This window comes from Alligator sinensis, unplaced genomic scaffold (genome assembly GCF_000455745.1).
Source record: "Alligator sinensis unplaced genomic scaffold, ASM45574v1 scaffold143_1, whole genome shotgun sequence".
NCBI classification, from domain to species: domain Eukaryota; kingdom Metazoa; phylum Chordata; order Crocodylia; family Alligatoridae; genus Alligator; species Alligator sinensis.
The window spans coordinates 1,258,249-1,279,415 of record NW_005842156.1 but is presented as its reverse complement, the minus strand read 5'-3'; the positions used below and the strand labels follow the sequence as shown (position 1 = coordinate 1,279,415).

Sequence of the window (21,167 nt, the reverse complement as noted above, 5' to 3'; positions counted from 1 at the left end):
AGTGGCAGGCCCCCCCAGTGCACTGCCACACACCTCCCCCCTTAGATCATCACTGCCCCCTCACTCTGGGGCTACGCAACGCACTGGTTGCTCCTCACCACTGCCCCCTCTCTTGGGGCCTCACTACCGCCCCCTCTCTGGGGCTCATCACCGCCCCCTTCTCTGGGGCCTCTCATCACTGCCTCCTCGCTGGGGCCACTTCACTGCTCCCTCTCAATGGGGCTTCTCGTCGCTCATCCTACTGCCCCCTCACACCGGGGCCCCGCAACCCACTGGTTGCAAGTGGCAGGCACACCTAGTGCACTGCCACACACCTCCCCCCTTAGATCATCACTGCCCCCTCACTCTGGGGCTACGCAACGCACTGGTTGCTCCTCACCACTGCCCCCTCTCTTGGCCCCTCACTCCCGCCCCCTCTCTGGGGCTCATCACCGCCCCCTTCTCTGGGGCCTCTCATCACTGCCTCCTCGCTGGGGCCACTTCACTGCTCCCTCTCAATGGGGCTCCTCGTCGCTCATCCTCCTGCCCCCTCACACCGGGGCCCCGCAACCCACTGGTTGCGCTCATCACTGCCCCCTCACTCTGGGGCTACGCAACGCACTGGTTGCTCCTCACCACTGCCCCCTCTCTTGGCCCCTCACTCCCGCCCCCTCTCTGGGGCTCATCACCGCCCCCTTCTCTGGGGCCTCTCATCACTGCCTCCTCGCTGGGGCCACTTCACTGCTCCCTCTCAATGGGGCTCCTCGTCGCTCATCCTCCTGCCCCCTCACACCGGGGCCCCGCAACCCACTGGTTGCAAGTGGCAGGCACACCTAGTGCACTGCCACACAGATGAAAGGATATGAGACAAAGTCAGTCAGTCAGTGAGTGGTGTTTGGCAGTGGTGTGGGAGAATGGCCCAATGCGTGAGCAGCAAGCCTTCCTACAGTGGCTACAGGTGTCCACTTCTCAGCTGGAGGTTGAAGCACATTCTATTTCCTGGCTCGCCTATGGGCCTCAGTCTGGGCTCTCTGATGGCTCTCCACGGTGACTGTGCCAGCTTTGACCTGATTTCTCCAGACCGAATGGCTGTGGGCAGGGTTCTCCCAGTTGTCAGTGGGAATGCTGAATTTCTTGAGATCTTGCTTTACCTTGTAATTGTATTGGAGTTTGGGCCTTCCTCTGCGTTGCAGGTGCTTCTTGAATTGGCCGTAGAGAAGAGTCTTTGGCAGATGATCTTGAGGCATGTGCTCCATGTGTCCCAGCTAGCAAAGCCTGTGAGGGTCCGATATAGTTTGCATAGATTGGACCAGTCCTCTCAAAGATCTTGTTGTTGGTGATCCGTTGATCCCCAAGTGACTCTAAGGATTATTCCGAGACAGCAAAAGTGGAAGCTGTTCAATCTCTGCTCCTGCTTGGAGTATGTGACCCAGCTTTCACAATCATAAAGGAGGGTAACTGAGGACACAAGCTGATAACCTGAACACAAATGTGTCCATCTATCAGCTTGTTGTTCCAGACATGAGTTAAGTTTGCCTTGGCTCATTGTCAGGTTTCCCAGACCAGGAAAAGTGGTAGTTTACTTCATCTAATGATCCAGTTTCTTGTCCCAATGAGGGCTGCAATGTTGACACCCAACTGATGTAGTTCTCTATCAATTATGGCTGTTTTCTGAAGTTTGTGGTCTTTCTGTTCAAGTCTGGTTATCATAGTGTGAACATTGCAACAAACAATAATTAGTTTAGAGCCAGGGAAAAAGAAGTTGGAAGGAAACTTTTTTTTAGCCCATCTTCTTTAGGGTCTTCCCCAGATTGGGGCAAATAGGCCATACCTAAATAGGGCTACTTGGAGCTATCAAATGCCTGAGTCCTTGCCCACCAGGACAAGTGACTGGTGAGCACAGACCTTCGATGCTTACACCTAGGCAGAACAAAGAAGGAAGGAGTAGCCATTGGCCCTCCACCTTCTCTCTCAGCAGGGGCCATAGGACTCCAATGGCAAGACGAAAGTCAAGATGATTGGTACATGCCTGCTGCAGTGTCTAGCTGGAACACCACTCCAAGTTGAAGGAAGCACCTGGCTTATTGTGTCCAGGACTGTGCCTTTTCTGGATGGGAGGAGTCCTAGTAGTGTGGGTGCCACTGACCAAAAGGATTCTGGCTCATCCAATTTTCTGGGGACATTTCCTTCACCCAGGGGGTTCCAGTACCCCACCCTTAGGCACTCCTCTACCCAAAGCCATTGGGGCTTCCCAAAGGGAGACAGGTTTGTTGACCAGCACCTGTCACTCATGGTAGTGAACAGTCCCTATGAGTTATATTTATAATTAACCCATACATTTGCAGGGGTCTCCAGGCCACCCATATGTCCTCTGGAATATTATTTTCTCATATTTTTCGTGTATAGACCCTGATCTTGAGTTCACACAGTTCTTATAAATATGAAAGAAAGTTGATGCTATTCATTTATTTGAATTGAAACTCATGCACAGCATTTACCACCTTTTTCTAAAATCTTACTGGGGCAAATGCTTTCTAAACATTCTACTGTCATATCAGACTGCCCCAAAGAAGAAATATTTTAATATACTGTATAATTTGATTGTACTACAAACAATCAGACCCTGGTAGACCTTAAGTGGTACTGCAACTTTCATGTGACTGCTACTTTAACTAATTCCTTCAAGATAGCTCTTCCTAAAGAAAGTTGTAGTGTGCCTAGGAAAGAATGCAACATAATCTTAGACTCTGTCCTTCTATGTGTGCTATTACCTTTAATAGGAAAACAAATTCTGTAAGAAATTTATATTTAAAGAATCAAACATTTTTTTTCTGGAGAAGCTTACCACAAAAGCATCTGTCTGTTCATCAGATTCTATTTCCACATCATCCTGAACCTGTTCCACTGTCAGGTCTTCAAGAGGCTGGGGCTGTCAATTAAGACAGTGAAGTAAATGTTTTTATATATTATGTGTTTAATGAATTTTTGTACAGTTAGTATAATGCTGCATGTAGCCTCTTAAGCTGAATGGACAGACTACCTTTTCTTCCATTTCATAATCCACTCCAAATATAGGGTTAGCTGAGTAAACTCTGTGCAGTGTATTTATTTCTTTTACTGCTTCCTGTAGTTTCTCCACGGGGTCTATTTTAAAACCAAGTACGTAACCTCCACTCTAGAAGAACAGAAAAATACTCAGATGAATTGCTTTTTTACCATATAAAAGATACTTATTTACAATACACAAATACTTTCATCTAGACAACATTGTGTTAATACTTATAATTTGGATTTTTATAGAACATTTCATCATTTCAAATGGCTACATAAATCCATTAATTACTACATATAATTTTGGCCCTAATAAATCAATAGAGTAGATGTAAAAGTATTTTTCTGAACATGGTCAAATAGCAGAAATAGCAAAGAGCAGAAAATTACTAATCTTTTAAGAGGGTAGTTAAACAGACAAAAAAGTTTTTCTTTTTAAGAATATGGTCTTGTTTCAACTGCTCTTTAGTAACAGTAATCAATTACGACTCAAGCTAGAGGTCTTCTGTAACAAAACACTTTTAAAAAAAGGCCATGCTAACATGATAGCTTCTTTGTATTTTGAGAGAGACCTCAGTAACAGCTGTATCTTAGAATCATAGGAAATTAGGGTTGGAAAGGTTCTCAGGAGCTCATCTAGTCCAACCCCCTGCTCAAAGCAGGAACAGCCCCAATTAGATCATTCCACCCAGGGCTTTGTCAAGGATGTTATCTTCCTGCTCTACTCAGACTTGGTGACACTGCAACTGGAGTACTGCATCCAGTTCTGGGCACTGCTCTTCAAGAAGGATATGGAGAAGCTCAAGAGAGTCCAAAGGAGGGCCATGCGTATGATTAGAGGCCTAGAGACCAAGTCATATGAGAACAGGCTGAAAGACTTGGGGCTGTTCAGCCTGGAGAAGAGAAGACTCAGAGGGGACTTGGTGGGAGCCTACAAGTATATCAGAGGCATACATCAGGGCTTGGGGGAGCATCATTTCACCAAGGCCCCCGGGGAAGGACAAGAAATAATGGACACAAGCTGATTGAAGATTGCTTCAGGCTCGACATAATGAAAAACTTCTTTACAAGTCAAGTGCTGAGGGTTTGGAACAGGCTTCCCCCAGAGGTGGTACAGTCACTCACCCTGGCGATCTTCAAGAGGTGTCTTGACACCCATCTTGCTGGGGTCGTCTGATCCCAGCGGTCTTTCCTGCCCAAGTGCGGGGGGCTAGACCCAATGACCTGTTAGGTCCCCTCCAGCCCCTAACAACTATGAAACTAAGTCAGGCCTTAAAAACCTCTAAGGATGAAGACTTTATCACCTCTGTAGGTAACCCATTCCAGTGCTTCACCACTAGAGTGAACTCTAGTGAGAGTTTTTCCTAATATCCAACCTAAACCTTCCTTGCTGCAACCTGAGACCATTTCTTCTTGTTCTGTCATCTGTTACCACCGAGAACAGTCTAGCTCCATCCTCTTTGGAACCACCCTTCAGGTAGCTGAAGGCTGCTATCAAGTCCCCACTCAGTCTTCTCTTCTGCAGACTAAATAAGCCCTGCAGACTAAATAAGCCCAGTTCCCTCAGCCTCTCCTCAGAAATCATGTGCCCGAGGCCCCCTAATAATTTTTGTTGCCCTTCTGCTGGACTCTCTCCATCTTTACCATGATACTGACAACTTACGTAGCCACTAGAGTACTTGATTCAAGGTAAAACAAAATGATATTTTAATAGTTCAAAAAGTAGCATGCTACATTATACAATTACATACATAGATAAAAATGTCAGGAGCTAAAGAATGCTGTTAAATTTTCTTACCTGCTGAGAGCTTTCCAAGACCAGTGCCAAGCCAAACTTTGAATCTCTAATTTTTATTGAACGCTGATTGTAAATGAAAAAAGAAAAAGTAAAAGAATTAAGAAATACTTCTAAATAATACCAATTGTGTTTATTTGTCTTTAATGCCTGGCAATAACCATCCCGCACAGCATACTTGTCTCAGATCAGTGCAGCACATTAAGCATTGTTGAAATCAGGAATGCAGATCACTGGCCATGCTCTGCCCCCTGATCCAGAAAGCCTGGGGGTTTTGCCAAGAATCTGGACAGGTAAATATATTCTATAGCTGCTATTAATAGAGATTGAATTCTTTCCTCAAATAAGGGAATGCAACTCCTGCTCACATTAATGCAACTTGTGTGTCAACTGAAGGTTAGAATTTGGGCTATATAAAATATGTAAGGTTCAACAGGATTGAGACATGAAGATACTTACAATTTGCAGATATGGTATACTGACATTAAAGCTGTCATTCATATTTGCATGCCAAACTATTCTCACGTTAGTAATAAAAAATGTCCCCAGATTTCCCTGTAATAGAATAGATATGTAAAATTCATTTGAAGAGCCAGAACTATCACCAAACACAATTCATATCCATGACTACTTAGATTGTAATGGAATCCAAGTCCCCATTTAATTCAATAATACTAACACTGACTTCTACAATTCTAAATGACACATCCTTAAGTGGTGAGCTCCCTGGGGAGTTCTTATTACTGCAGCATAGCCGGATCAAACTACAGCACAGCAAACCTACAGGCAGTACATGAAGATTCCAAGTGTTCTTCACTGCGCAGTTCCAAATTGGTAAATTGTACAAGTACAATGGCATGCAAGTTAAGCTTAGGCAATTGTGGAGATATATGGCAAAGGTACATAAACAAAAAAAAAAAAATCTTTTACTTGTCAACATGAATCTCTCATCCATTTTGGACTAAAAATTGAATAGGAAGGAACACAGTTCATTCATTTTTGTTACTGGCCCAAACAAATACAAATAAAAAGTGCCCTGGGGGACATGTTCTTCTTCAGGTCACTTGCAACTACTTTTCTCACCTTTCAAAAACTATTCTTACATTATAATGCTTTCAGTTGTTGGCAATTAAAACACAACATGCAGGCAATATTATAGGTAGGTTGTATGAACAGGCAGCCCTGCATTTTAAAAGAAACAAGGTAACTTTTAGGATGATACACAGAGAATCGGGCACACAAATACTTCTTGTTAAGATAAGCTGTGTATCTAATTCCTTGTACGTGAGCTGAAAATATCTCCCAGCATGTGTCATGTCCGCTACAGGTTGCTAGGAAAAGTACTCTGTTGTACTGAATGGCATAGATACAGGATCAACTTCTCATGTAACCAGTTGATGAACTGAACCAAAAGATAATTCCTGTGAGGTTAGAGAACTATAATAGTACAGTTGCTAGGAAAGATTAAAAAAAACTAACCATAATTTTAGTAAAATTGTATATACTCCTGTTTTAACTATACCTGATCACTAGATAAATTCCAGACTCCATTGATTTTGTCATATACTTGTTCTTGAGGTAATAATCTCAGCTGCTTGTTTTGAATCAATGCACTTCTTAGCTTAAGATCACGGTACATTTTAGAAGTTTCATAAGCTCTACGAATAAGAAACGTGCAGGCATAAAGCTGACCATTTCAATGTTTGTCATAGTTCACGTTAGCAGTAAACAGTAAAACGGTCCACATTTACCATGTCACTTATCCATATTATACAAAAAGAGCAATATTCATAAGGCTTCATTGAATATAATAATTGTATTTCATTTTTCTTTAAAAACACAAAGCTAGTTATTTAAATTATATTTTAGCTAGACTGTTTTTGGTCTTTGCACCTTAACCATGCATCCTATATTTTTCTTCACCTTACAGTTCTGTCCTCTCAGGCTTAAAAGTACAACCTATGTTCACATATACCATATTTTTCAGTTATGAGATGCTTTCTCCCCCTAAAATTAAGGTGCATCTCATACAACAGTGGTCTCCAAGCTTTTTAAGTAGGCGAATAACTTTGGCATTTAAAAGCAACCCGAGATCTACCATGCACCACTGCCCAGTAGGTAAATTTGAGGGGAGGGAAGGGGGTAGATCGAGGCAGAGGGAGAAAAAATAATTTTGGGATGCGCCTCCCCAGCAGGTAAATCTCACCCGGGTTGGGCCCCACTCAACTTACCCCTGCTCCTGCCTCTGCGGCACTGTCCTTCACCATGGAGGCCTTGATCTGGCCCCTGCCCCCTCCCCTCCCATGGACTGACCTGCTGGACTGGGGCATGCATGTGCATGTATGCGGGCACTCAGCCCCCCACCCCAGCCTTGGATCAACTCCAAGAGGCTCCAAGATCTACTGGTGGATCGAGATCCAATGGTTGGTGACCACTGTCATACAACAAAGCTACATAATGAAAAATAAGTGAAATCACTGCAATAAAAGTTGATCAAAATGTAAATGACGTTTAACACACAAAAATATAAAGCGCTCCATCTGGGGAGAAATAATCCAAAACACATTTACAGGCTCGGAGGTGTTACACTTGTCTGCACCACAACTGAAAGAGACCTGGGGGTGATAGACCACAGAATGAACATGAGCTACTAGTGTGATGCCATAGCTGGCAAAGCAAATAAGACACTGGCATGCATCTACCATTGCATCTGAAGCAAAACTAAGGATGTCATCCTCCTGCTCTACTTGGCTTTGGTGAGGCCATAGCTGGAGTACTGTGTCCAGTTCTGGGCGCCCCACTTCAAGAAGGATGTGGAGAAGCTTGAGAGAGTCCAAAGGAGGGTCACACACATGATTAGAGGCCTAGAGACCAGGTCATATGAGGAGAGGCTGAAAGACTTGGGGCTGTTCAGCTTGGACAAGAGAGGACTTGGAGGCAGCCTATAAATATATAAGGGACATGCTGTCCCAGGCCCTGATGCATCTGTTCAAGGCACCCCAGGGGCAGACGAAGAACAATGGACACAAACAACGAAGAACAATGGACACAAACTACCAGAAGATCGCTTCAGATTGGACACAAGGAAAAATTTCTTTATGGTTTGAGTGTCCAGGGTCTGGAACAGACTCCTCCCAGGAGGTAGTACAATCACCTACCCTGGAGATCGAAAAACAACTGGACATGAACCTTGCTGGAGTCATCTGACCCCAGCAGTCTTTTCTGTCCAAGTGCAGGGGGGCTGGACCTGACGATCTTGTGAGGTCCCTTTCATCCCCTACATCTAAGAATCTATGAATAAAATATATAATAATCTTTTCCTATAATTTTATGTTGAGGGAGCAGAGATTTTAGGTACAGATGCGTCTTATGCATCCGAAAATACAGTATACAATGCTGACACTGAGCAACATTCAATTTCACTCAGATCAAGGCACAAACATTCTGTGTATGTAAGGTGTATATATGCAAGTCACTATTCCACAACTGTAAATAGGTACATTTACAGTTGTGTACCTGGCTACGATTAAGGTTAATGTTGTTAGACACATTCATATTAAGATGATTTATTGTTTAGGTGTGAAATCCTGGCCCTCCTGATGTTAATGGAATTTTGCCCCTTTGTCAGTAAGGCCAGGATTCCATCACTGGTTTACACAAGGTGGTTCACTCCTACTATAAATTACTCCAACTAAAAGTATTGTTTAATATCAGATTTTACCCTGAGAGAAGTTACATACATGGAATTCAAAAGGCTTAAAATCTTAATAGAAATTAAGCTTTTGAATTCAAACAAATTCCAAAATCTCAATGTTCTGTGACCTAAATCAACTAGCTAATTTTATTTAAACCAAACATATAATTAAGCAAATTATTTGATGACTCATCAAAAAAAGAAGTTGCATTATAAGAAGCATTTAAGAGTTGATAGTATTTAGTTACAAGAGCATATATTCCTTAGATTTGTATGGGGGGAGAAGGGGGTGGAGAGGCTATATCTTATACTCTTTACCCAGCCAATATTCACATTTGGGTTCAAGTTCTGAACAAATTAGAAGGGATGATGAAATCCCTGGCCAGGCATTACATATATGAATGATACACATTTTATGATGTTTATTCATGTAATGAAGCTCAAATAATTTTTCCTCATTTTCTCCAAGGTTTCTTTGCCTGTTTAGAATATTTCTGTTGATTTAAGTGTGGATGAGTATGGTCAGGGAGCTTCAGTGATAGTAATCTCAAATTCTGCTTATGTACTTAATCTACCATAGTTTTAAAATCATCAAATACAAATTTAAGTATGTTACCTGTGTACGGCAATGACTGAAGTGAAGAGTCTGGGACTCCCAGGAACCACATTGGTGAATATGAACTCAAATCGTGTATTGTTACATTTAGTTAATATATAAAGAGCTTCAGTCTGGCCTCGTAATTTCTGCAAGAAAAAGTTTTTGGTATTTAACATTACATTACACTATCTTGACTATAAACTACACATGGAATCAATAATCCAAATAGAAGCAATAATCAAAATGGAATTTAAACCAAAATATTATAAGTCTAATAATTTAAAGTTAAATTCTGATCCCATTGTAATCAACAAGAGATTTAGCACTGATTTCTACTGGCCAAGATTTCGCTCTTAATTTTCCAGTGTTCTGACATTAAATAACCACTCCTTACAAAATGAAATACATTGTAACAGTTTTAAAAAATAAAGTGTCAATACTATTCTATATCTATGAGTAAAAGTTAACTTTGAAATTTAATGCAGCAAGTGTATATGGTATTTTTACAGCTTCTTGTAATAGTTTTAAAAGTATATTTGAAACTTACTGAGTTAGCAGTTCTTGTAGTTATATTTATTATGCAGTTGTAACCAACAGCTAAAAATTAAAAGGGAAAAAGCACAATTTGAACATTGTTTTTTTCTGATAAAAAAGTAACACAAAACAATATGGTTTCTTAGAACAGAGCTCTGGATGCTGATTGTGAGAAACAAATTCCTATGGGCTAGTTGAACACTTTTCATGAGGGTCACACCAGGCCTCAGAACTACGAGTGCATCAATAAAGATTTTCTTGGCCGATACCAATGATTGATTATTAATCAGCAATATCTGCTGATACTGATCCGATACCCAATTTACAGGCATGCAGCCTGGCAGCTTGGAGTGCAGCATCCGGGTGGTAAGTCTGTGGGGGGCGAGGGGTGGGGGAGAGGGAAAAGGCGTGGGGTTGCAAATTGAGGCCCCCACAGTGAGGGAGGGAGTGAGGCTAGGGCAGGGGCTGCCCAGTCAGGGCTGCTGAGCCAGGGCAGTGAATGTGACCTTGGGAGTGGGACGGACCCACAGGTGGCTTCTCTGAGGGGTGCAGGGTGGGTGGGAAGGGGGTGCAGTTCTCTGCCACTGTGTGCACCCCCAGGGCAGGCATAGGGGGCATGTGCCCCTATGTGTGTGCAGGGCAAGGGCAGGCTGCCTGCTGCAGCTTGCGGTCAGGGGCTGTACCAGCCTCTTCCCAGCAGGAGGCTGGGCAGTGGTGGCGCTGGGAGGGGTGGCTACAGGGAATTTTGGGGTTGCTGTAGCTCACTCCGTAGCCCTCCCTCCCAGCATCACTGCTGCCCATTCTGAGCACAGTCCCAGCCTAGCCCCTTCACTGGGAAGAGTCTGGTGCAGAGTCCGGCCCCAAGCCACAGTGGGCAGTCTGCCCTCGCACTGTACACAAATCAGGGGGGGAGGGGAGGGCCGGCACATGTCCCCCATGCCTTGCCAGGGGGTGTGCGCAGTGGCAGGGATCTGCACCCCGGGACGAGCCTCCAGCAGGTCCATCCTGCTCCCAGGGTCACATTCACTGCCCTGGTTGGGCAGCACTTGCCCCAGCCCCATTCCCTCCATCACTGTGGGGGCCTCAATCTGCCCCCCTGCCCCTTCCTCCCCACAGACTTACCGGCCAGATGATACTCTCCAAGCTGCCGGGCTGCATTCCTGGCTACGTGCATGCTGTGGCTGTGTGCATACATGTGGCATTTATCAATTACACTGTCGGCCAAAAAAAGTCAATGGTTGATAACGTTAATTTTCCTGTTATCGATGTCTATCTGATATACAACTGATGTATCGGTGCACCTCTACTTAGAACCTCACCATTAAATAAAAAAAATTTCTACACCCATTATATTAATTTTGTTGTAAGGATAGGGAAGATAGCAGAGGTGCAAAGCAGAGTAGGGGAACAGGGAATGTGAGTGAAGAGAGAAGACAAAAAAGGTGGAAAAAAAAAGAAACGGTTTATAAGTTCTCTTTTCAAAACAATTTTTCCCAGAAAGTTTTAATGCCACTTTGAGGGAATTCAGAATGAATCACATTTTAACAGAAGAAGACCGCATCAGGCTCTGTGGTATACTGGGTCTCAATAAAGTAATTAAAATTAGGAAAAAATTTCCCATTAACTTCAAAGGGAGCAAGATCATGATCTGTGGTTTAAGTTATTAAGTCAAACTCATCTTGTGCCCTGGGCCAGGATGTCAAAGTTACCTTGTGCTCTGGGCCTCCTTGAAGGCTAAATCTAGACCAGGGCATGGAGAAGCAGCTGTGGCAGCAGCTGATTCAGACAGGGACACAAGGAAGCTGTCACAGTGGTGGCAGCTCTGGCTGCAGAGCAGAGCCTGTGGTGACAGTGGCAGCTTTGGTTACAGACTAGAGCCCACAGTGCTGGCTCCAGCACCTGTGCCCAGGACAGGTGGAGTTGCCACTGCTGTGCACCAGAGCCAGAGCTGCTGCTAATGTGTGCTTTCTGCCGCAGCAACAGCTCCAGCTCTTCCTCCAGCAGGGGACGTGCAGTGGGAGACCAGTGGCTGGGGAGGTAGGGCTATGACAGTGGTAATCAGCAAAACAGGGCTGTCAGCCCTCATTCGCTATACTGCCACTGACTGCCATTCTGTGGCAGGCCACTCAACACCCCAGTCACGTGAGTTGTCCCGCAGGCTACAGAGAGTGGCTCCTTGGGCTAGATTCAGCCTGCAGGATGCGTATGTGACACCCCTGACTTAAACTATCCAAGAAAGACAAGATGTACCATAGTATATGATATGTAATGCAACTCAAGATTGCGTAAAGTAGGTTTATTGCTATACATTTTTATTTTGATAACCAAAAACTTTAAAAATTATACTTACCCTGTTATCTGAAACAATTTTAAATATCAATACTGGGCTGTAAAAATGAAATAAGCCAGGGGTGGCCAACCTGCAGCATGGGTGCTACAAGAGGCATGGGCACATGGCAGACTGGCAAGGGGACAAACAGCACAGTGGCAAACAGGATGGGGATCAAAAAGTACAGCATTAGATTGGGTAAGGGAAAGGGATTGGAGTGGTACATCTGCCAAAATAGTTTGGTCCCCACCGAAATAAGTGGGAAACATATTTGGGAAAGGATTTTGCACTCCCAAAAGTTAGGCTATGATAGCAGGTAATTGGTAATATGATGGCAGGTGATCTTTATATGAAGTAGTCTTTCTTGGCATTATTGCACATATTAATAGCACTCCTAAAGAACAAATTCAGTGCAACTGTATAAAACCTGTACAAAGTCTGGATGAAATAAATTAGCTATTAGCTAACTCGCACAGAAATAGGAACCGATTAAAAACTTTTGTCAAATTACTCTAGTATAATAGATAAGGCAAGGGACTTTTTAAATATCTAAAAAAAATATAGAATAGACTCAGCTCTTCTAGCAAGGGCAAATCTGACCACAAACAAGACCATAACCAACCACATTTTATATAGATGCTATAATTTTTCAAATACAAGACAAGGTTTTTTTTCCCTATAATCAACATGGGGTGGGGGGAAGAAAGCTCCTTGTCCTACATTTGCATACAGGAAAACTTCATTAAATACACTGTCTATTGTTGAACTGCCACCAAAAGCAGCAGGTGCTCAGTAAAGAAAACCAGCTATGAAGCTGATTAAATTTATCCAACACTGAACATGACTATAAAATACATGGCGCATACTAAGCAAACATACTGAGAGTAACCTACAACAAGGATAGGTTAGTAGAACCTATCTGAGCAAGAGATATAATAGAGCCCACTGTGTGGAGTCCCCCTCAGAACCAACTCTTAGTCATACGACAGGGCGAGCCACTACACTGAATACATTTCATCTTCCTCTTTACTCCCACAGCTGAGCTGTGCCTTTCTTTCCCAGTTACAAAAGTTCCTGTTTCTTCACCAGTCTTAAATGCCTGGCAAACATCACCAAACAGGGCCCAAGACAGTTCACCCAGAATCCCTCTGTTGGCCCCTCTCTCAGGCTAGTGCATATGATTAGCGTGACCCCACCCTCCACGAGGTACAGCCAGACCAGGTTGTCCTCTGCCTCTTCTGCATAAAACTTTTTGGAGGATCCTCGGACTCATGACAAGAACACCCAGTTCCAAGCACGAGTGGGGGCTAATTAGCATGTAGCTCCTTTGTTAGGTGAAGGGGGGGGTATCTGGAGTCCATCCACACAGTGCTGACCTATGGGGTTCACTATGGCTTAAAATGCTGTGGACTCTGCTGGGGCCCAGCCCAATGAATCATGTGCCTATTGGCTTTGAACTAACATCATGCATGGTTTGTATTGTATATAAGTAGGTAAGAAAGTGCTGCTTAAAAGTGTTTTTATGGAGTACCTGTGCTAAAACTTGCAGCAGTTTCAAAAGAGGCAAAATGCATCAATTCTGGATGAACCAAGTCTATAGGTACCTATAGTAATTTACCTATATGCAAATTATGACAGGTTTGTTTATTTCAAGGTGAGTGTTTTCAAATTTGCTCCTTCAGGGAGAGCAGGGCCTGACAAAAGGGGCTGCAGGGGCTACATTAACCTAGCAGATTTATTTTCCCTGCTGCAACAATGGGAGAGGGACAAATTCAAGACCTCTAATAAGTAGATTCTATACCTGGAAAGTTATAACAAACTAGCCAATTGCCCATCAAGAATGATGAGCAGGGGGTGTGGGCAGGGACAGAGGCCTGCATACCTCCCCCCAACCTTTGGGGCCAGGCCTACTCACCCTTTCCCCCACTCTGCTGTGGGGCCAGGCCTGGCCCCCACAACCTCCACACTGATGTTTCTGGGCTGGGCTGGGCCTGGCATGCCCCCCTCATACCCTCTTCTTTGGGGCCAGGTTGGGCCCAGTGTGCCCCCTCCCTCCCACCATTGTGGGGCCGGCACTGGGCCTGCCCTGCCCACCTTCCCCACTGCTGTTTCAGGGCCAGGTTGGGCTGGGCCAGACAACTCTCCCCACTCTCCGTTTCTGAGCCAGGTGAGCCCAGCACACCCCCTCACCCTCCCTGTTGCCACTTTGGGGCCGGGCCCGCTCCTCCCATCCCCCACCTCCCCATCTCATTGACCCAGGTCAGCTGCTCCCCACCCCCTGCCACAGGCTGGCTTTTCCCCACCTCGGGCCTGCTCCTCCCCTTCCCCCTGCTGCCGCATCAGCCCAGGCCTGCTGCCCCCCCCCCTCCCCCATCAGGAGGGGGCAGTGCGGGAGAGAGAGGGAGCTTGGCTAGTAGCGCTGGCCTTGGCCCCCCCCACAGTGTCCCACCCCTGTTCCCCCTTGTGCTGCCCCCGCCACTCCAAGGAGTAAGGGTGGGGGGAACATATAGCTTGTAAGCATTAGGATCTCCACTGATGACAGGAAACCAAATGTTTGCTGAAGAAGTGCACCCTGGCCCTCCTTCAGCAGACTACTTAAGCTGTGTACTTAAGTTTAAACATGTTACAACAGACAACTCGTGTTAATAAAATAAAACTCAATTAACTTGCTTGTTGAATCAGAGTTCACGATAGCAAGTGACCTATTTATGATGAACGGAACTGTGAAACAAGACCAAAAGAAAAAAAAAAAAATCAGAAAAAGTGGGAATAAAAAGGTTTTATAGTAATTCAAAGCAGTAATTCGAAGTGTAGTACAGTAAAACAAAACAGTTCTTTCTAGGCAAAACTCCAAAATCCACACATACTTCACAAGAAGAATGGGAGAGTCTGCTGTTACCTTCAGATTTCCTTTTTTTAAGATGTCTTCATTAAAAATTGACAGCATATTTAGGAATTAGTATGTAGTTCTTATACTAAGGAAAGCAATAGTGAATACAAATAGATTTTCCATAGGTTAGCAATAGCTGATTACAGACTGTGAAGTAGTACTTGTTAATTCTTATCTCTGTTATTATAATTGATGTTAAGGTGTCTACCACATAGCAAAACACAAAATTTATCTAAAGGGAATACTTACAGAGGTTGACTCTAGGTAAAGCCAATGAATGCCAAATAATTCGTAAATTTGTCACTAGAAGTCTGCCTGGAAATAAAATGCATACATTCTTCATAATCTGAAGTGTTTTCAAATTCAATACTAGATTTAGAAGCTGCTCTACTAAATGTAACATTTATATACAATAATGCCCCCCTCCCTTTCTGCCCCCTTTTGGAAAAGAAAGCAAAAAGACCCTTACAAACGAATGCCAAAATACAATTTGCTTTTATAGTTTAGATCAGTGATTCTTAACCAGGGTACCATGGCAACCTGCAATGTGCCCCGAGATCCTTTCAGGGATGTCACAGAGTGCCATGCAATGTTAGCTCTGTTAAGTGTGCAAATATGATTCACAAGATAAATCCAATGATTTCAAATAAGAATCCGGTGTTAAAAAAAAGATACTCTCTGCTTTCAGGTAGAGTCCATGACTTCATCCCCTCTAGCTTGACATTGTCTCATATTCATCATCTGCCTCAGGGCTGTCAAATTTCTTAGCGGCCTGGGCCACATGCCATGTGGGCTGCAGTAGCACAAACCATGGACCCCCCAGGAACTTCCTGCTGTGCCAAGAATAAGGACACTCTCTAGTCCCTGCTGCAATCAGCATACCCTGCTGTACCAGGTACACAGCCATGCTCCAGACTCAACCTCCCCCACCCCCATCCCAGTCACACCAGGCGTGTGGTTACCTCCGCAATCCCGCTGAACCAGGCACATGGGTGCAGATGCCCCAACCCCAACTTCAGCTTCCTGGGTGCAGACTCCTCCACTGCTCTGCACCAGCACTCCACACCATAGGCTTCCCTAGCATCACAGGCTGCATCATGCTGGAGCAGGGAAGGAATGCGGAGGAATAGGGACAGGGAGGGAACCTGGGATGGGGATGGAAAGGGGGAGGGAGCTCCTCATCCTTATGGAGGATAGAGGCTGCTGCTGCTAAAGCAGTTGGAGTGAAGGGGGGAGCAGCAGCCAAGTTGGAGCCTGTGGGCCACAAACCACACAGGCTCCTACACCCACAGCCTGCCAGTTGGACAGTCCTGATCTACCTCAATATCCCATAGAAGGACTGATACGATGCAGTCATGACTGTGACTTTTAAATGAGTCCAATATAGAAGTGATCTGGAACAGAGCTGTCTGCTGGAGAACAGAACCTTTGAGCCTTGATACTCTGCAGGACAATTATGGAGGTGGGAAAGAAACAGCTTCTCATAGACTAATGACACTCACAAGGGGTCCCAGCCTTCACTGGCCTATGGGCAACAATATGGGTTAAGTAAGGGGCTGCACACACTACAATTGCTTGTCAATATCAGGTTTTAATGTCTTGCTTTCCTATGATCAGTAACAACATCAGATGTGAATCACTATAACAAGTTCACAGAATAACTGTAGGATACTGCATCTTCTCTTTGAACAAAAAGCACAGAACTATCATAGAAATTCAAACACAATCACTTTTCTGATGATATGATTCTCACCTGTACTAATAAGCATGCAATCAAGATCCATTCATGTTCTAGCAGGTTTCAGTATTAGTGCTGACATTAACTTGAATAGGAGTGGGATAAAATCTTGTTCCCTAATCATACTTAACATTAAGTATGATAACATTTCATTGGGTATATATTTACCTCTATCTCCATTGTTTCCTTTGGTATCTTCAATAGAATCCAAACAGTCAATAAGGACCTCTCCTGGTCTCATTTTCATTTGCCTAAGACAGGAACATTTTCTTTTATTGGAATATTGCAATCTCAAATGTTTATTTCTATTTAAATATGAAATACTCTGATCGAGAATTAATAAAATAAGGTATAGCTAAGCTTCCTTTAACCCAGGAGTGTCAAAATCAACAGCTCCCATGGACTAGATGAGTGGCACTGGACTGGTCCTCAGGCCAGATCAGGAGAGGCCCAGAGCGCAGCTGGCAGCATGCACCCAAGACTGGCTCAAAGAGCACCTAATAGCATGCCCAGGACTTACCCAAAGCAGGGCGTGGGTCCAATCCGAGACCCACAGGCAGCACCCAGGGCTGGATGACAGGGCTCCATGAGCCATATCTGGCTCACAGACTGTATCTTTTGACACTCCTGCTATAACCTAATAAGAGAAAGATTTGGGTGCCCCTCCACAGCCATCCAAAATGATGACCATTTCTACTCCTACAAACTCCACTCTCTCTCTCAATTTTATTATTAATTAAGATCTTCAATATTTTCCATACACACATCAAAATAAAAAGTTGTAAACTTACAAAGTTATCATTTGTAAATGTAGAACAACATTAACATAGCTATTAAATTATAACATCAAATAAACCAATATTTTATAATTGAGGGGCAGGTAAAATGTGACCCTTTCTTTGGCTTTCAGGTCAAAGTACCATGGTTGTATACTGTGCACTGACTTCACTTCTCCAAAATGAGTTTTCTTCAAAAGCACAGCTGCTCTCAGGAGCTATGAGCTTCTGCTGAGGAAAGGCAATTTCACAGATAAATCCTAACATGCAGTTAGCACTCTTCCTTTCTGAGTAGCTTCTTCTTCCTGCCATATGCAATACTATATTTTCTTACATATCACATGCCCCAAAATAGAATACTCACCATGTTTTCAGAAGGCGGAGTGTAAGAAAAAGATTTTTCCAGAGTCATGGCTGACTGTATGACATATGTTAAGCCCTCCCAAGAACAGAGTGTCCAGGAAACGTGGCATCAGGAACTTCTTGGTGTGGAAGACTGTCTCCTCCAATGCCACACTTCCTGGACATGGTGTTCCTAGGAGGACTTACTCTATGTCACATCAGGCTAGGCCCTAGACCCTTGCATAGTAGCTATTTATATAAAAGTTCCTGTAAATAAAGTGCTGCTTCCAGCCAGCCCTGTGATCTCCCCATGAAATCATCTTGCTGCCTCCTTGAGTTGAGTAGACCCCTACCTACAGTAGGGATGCACCAATATACTGGTTGTCTATCAGATCGGCACCAATAAAAGGAGAAATGACATTATCAACTATTGGCTTTTTTTGGTTGTTGTAGCTGCAAATTATGGTCACGTGACTGGACCACCTTGGCGAGCGTAGTCTGGTCCCCACCCCCCACCATCCCCCCCAGTCTGTGGCCGACTACACGTCCCAGTGAGCAGTGGGAGGGGGCTCTGGGGAGAGGTTACTGGGCACTGTGCTCAGCATCAAAGGGACTTACTGACTACTGCTGCTGCTGCCATGGCAATGCTGCATGTGCAACAGGTGCTGAGCCCTGGGGCTACCATGGGGACACTGGGTCAAGCACAGACGGGGTAAGGCACTGTGCAAGGGATGTTCCATTCTGCTGGGCACTGGGCAAAAGGGGCTTCTCCCTGGCAGTCACAGAAGTGCGGCTGTGCAGGGCCTGCTGGCGCTGAGGCACTAGCATTCTCTAGGGCTCCAAATGTGCCCAGCATCACTGTCTGCACGAGGGTCTTCCTTGCCCACCTGGGACAGCAGCAGGGGCTTTGTGGGGACCGGGGCTGTGGGAAGGAGCCACAGGCAAGGGGACAACATACCTGGGAATAAGGCAGAGAAGGCAGGAAGCATGTGTGTGTGTGTGACAGGTATCCGCTCTGGGCCGCCCTTAATGGGGCCCACACACCTGTCTCTGGGGCAACCGCCTGCCTACTCCTTGTTCTTAATTAATTGATCAGTGTTAATCAGCACGAGGCTCCCCTTATACTGCCCCGCTGCTAGGGGGGCACTATCTGGGCTCCGTTTCCTCCCCTACACCGCAGTCCACCCCTCGCCGATGTTAACTCAGGTCTATCCCTATCTTGGCCCCTTCCTATGCTCTCTGGGCCTTCTCCGTGATTCTTATGCCCTCTCCTAGGGCTCGCCATGCCCAACTTGGGCTTCCTAATAATGTTGCCCCCTGTCTGGGGCTCTCCGTGCCCACACTTGTGCTTCTTAAAAATGTTGCCCCCCTATCTGGGGCTCGCCGTGCCCAACTTGGGCTTCTCAGTCATGCTGCCCCCCTCTCTGGGGCTTGCCATGCCCACACAGGGCTTCTCAATAGCGCTCCCTTCTCTGGGGCTCGCCACGCCCACACTAGGGCTTCTCAAACGCCCTTCTCTGGGGCTGGGGTCTATGCACCCCGTGCGCTGCGCCCACTGGCGCTGGGGTCCTCACACTCCACTGTGAGTCCCCTATGAGGCCTCCTCCAACCCTTAATAGCCTCACCCAAACCACCGGTTTACCAAACAGCAACACAAACTTGAGCCTCCTGGCTATAACTCAAACATAAGCCGCCTGGCTACAACAACATTGCTCAACTCAGGTTAAGCTATACCTGCAGTTTGGCTTCGCCTTGCATCCTGCCTTAGGGAGCTCCTGCCTCTCTGGCTGCTGGCAGGGAACTGCCACTGGCCTCAGCTCCTGGGCTTTATAAGGGCCAGGCCCTGCCCCTTCTGGTCAGCTGACCTTCTCTGGTTGCCCTGGCAACGCCCAGCTGGGCTCCTTATTCCTTGCTAGGGCTCTTTCCCCAGCAGTTTCTCCTCTTTAGGAACAGGGCACCTCAGTGCCCTGTGACAGTGTGTTATCAATGCAAAACAAACCAAAAAAGGTTATTTATGTCAATAGTTTAAAATGCCTTGCACTGTTACTAAATATTGGTAATCAGATTGGCATCAGCCCCAATATGGTTGGTTAATCACTGGCTATCGGTATTGGCCAAGAAAATCTTTAGCGGTGCACCCCTAATCTATGGTAAATACCTGTTCCATTTGCACTGAATTTGTCTTCAGACTCCTGCGCTTTGAGGACGTCAGGTAGAACATTACCAGTCCAACATTCGACAATAAGTTAGTATCTTTCTTTTCTCCATGTGACCTTTTAAAGGTGATACCATTGTGGTTTTTCCATTGAGACAACCATCCTTTCACTGGAGAACAGTATTCCTTGAGCAAGGGATGCCTTACAGGTTTTCCTTTCTCTTCTAAAACTGGTCCATATACGGGAATTTATCTAGGTCTTGCATTTGTAAACCTGTGTGACAAAGCTCTCATAACATTTGTGGTCTTGCTTGTTCCTTGACATTTTGAGGCAGAGTTTGCAAATGCATAGTAACTGACATTTCAGCCTGTCATGTCTAGTCTTGACCTGTATGAATAAGTGCATCTCAGCTTCACAGCCATTTCTGTCCAAGATCATTTTTTAAACTTCAAAACCTCATGCTTTTCTCAAAGGGATGAAATCAGCCCTCCCTCTCCTTCTCTTAGATGTGCTAAGTAGGCAAACAAGTGATCGAATATAGACATCAACTTGACACAGCTGAATTTTTGTAATATTTTATTAACCGACCCTTGTCTATCTCTTTCTCCACACTCTTCCCCCAAAGTTTTGGCTTATGCAACGAAATAAAACATGTAAATCACTGGGTGAAAGGGCAGGGTAGAGAGTGAAAATGATTTTTCTGCTACAGACACCCACACCAAGGGGAAGAACTAGATTTGGGGCTCCTGAGGCAGCTCTCGGAGACCATAAAAACTAGGGAGGCGGTAGTCATGGGGGACCTAAACTACCCAGACATCTGCTGGGAGACGCAGACAGCAAAGTCCCACCGTTCGCAGGTTCCTATCCTGTGTACAGGACCTCCATCTGATGCAGGAGGTACATGGTCCCACTAGGGGGAATGCCTTACTGGACCTGGTATTGGCAACGGGGGATGACATGGTAGGAGACCTACAGATCAGTGGTCACCTGGGGGACAGTGATCACCAAATAATAGAATTCATCATAAGACGTCAAGTCGATAAGGTAACTAGTAGGGTGAAAGTGCTAGACTTTAGGAAAGCTGATTTCAATGAACTCAGGCGTTTAGTCAAGGACGCACTACAGAGTAAGAGTTTTGAAGAGATGGGAGCCCAGGAAGGGTGGCTGTGCCTTAAGGAAATGATCCTTCAGGCACAGAGGGAGACGATCCCGATGCGGGGAAAAAGGGGAAAAGGGGCCAAGAGGCTTCCTTGGCTGACCAGAGAAATCCAGAGCAGTCTACGGG

General features: G+C 45.1%; 1 protein-coding gene across 2 annotated transcripts in view; it reads right to left on the bottom strand.

Annotated features, from left to right (window-relative positions):
* BBS5 (Bardet-Biedl syndrome 5) overlaps positions 1–19,496 on the bottom strand; it is a 22,885-nt gene extending 3,389 nt beyond the window's left edge. Inside the window, exons 1-10 of one of the 2 annotated variants that reach the window (XM_006025606.3) lie at positions 19,461–19,496; positions 16,777–16,859; positions 15,120–15,185; positions 9,665–9,714; positions 9,136–9,263; positions 6,348–6,483; positions 5,285–5,380; positions 4,829–4,891; positions 3,020–3,154; positions 2,825–2,908 (exon numbers count right to left, since the gene is read on the bottom strand). In XM_006025606.3, the coding sequence (XP_006025668.1) occupies positions 2,825–2,908; positions 3,020–3,154; positions 4,829–4,891; positions 5,285–5,380; positions 6,348–6,483; positions 9,136–9,263; positions 9,665–9,714; positions 15,120–15,185; positions 16,777–16,855 (837 nt within the window). In that variant the 5' untranslated portion in view covers positions 16,856–16,859; positions 19,461–19,496. Of the gene's footprint in view, positions 1–2,824; positions 2,909–3,019; positions 3,155–4,828; positions 4,892–5,284; positions 5,381–6,347; positions 6,484–9,135; positions 9,264–9,664; positions 9,715–15,119; positions 15,186–16,776; positions 16,860–17,528; positions 17,548–19,460 lie in introns of those variants that run through there. The other variant, XM_025206468.1, reaches the window with a different exon arrangement.
* Positions 19,497–21,167: the final 1,671 nt, after the last annotated feature.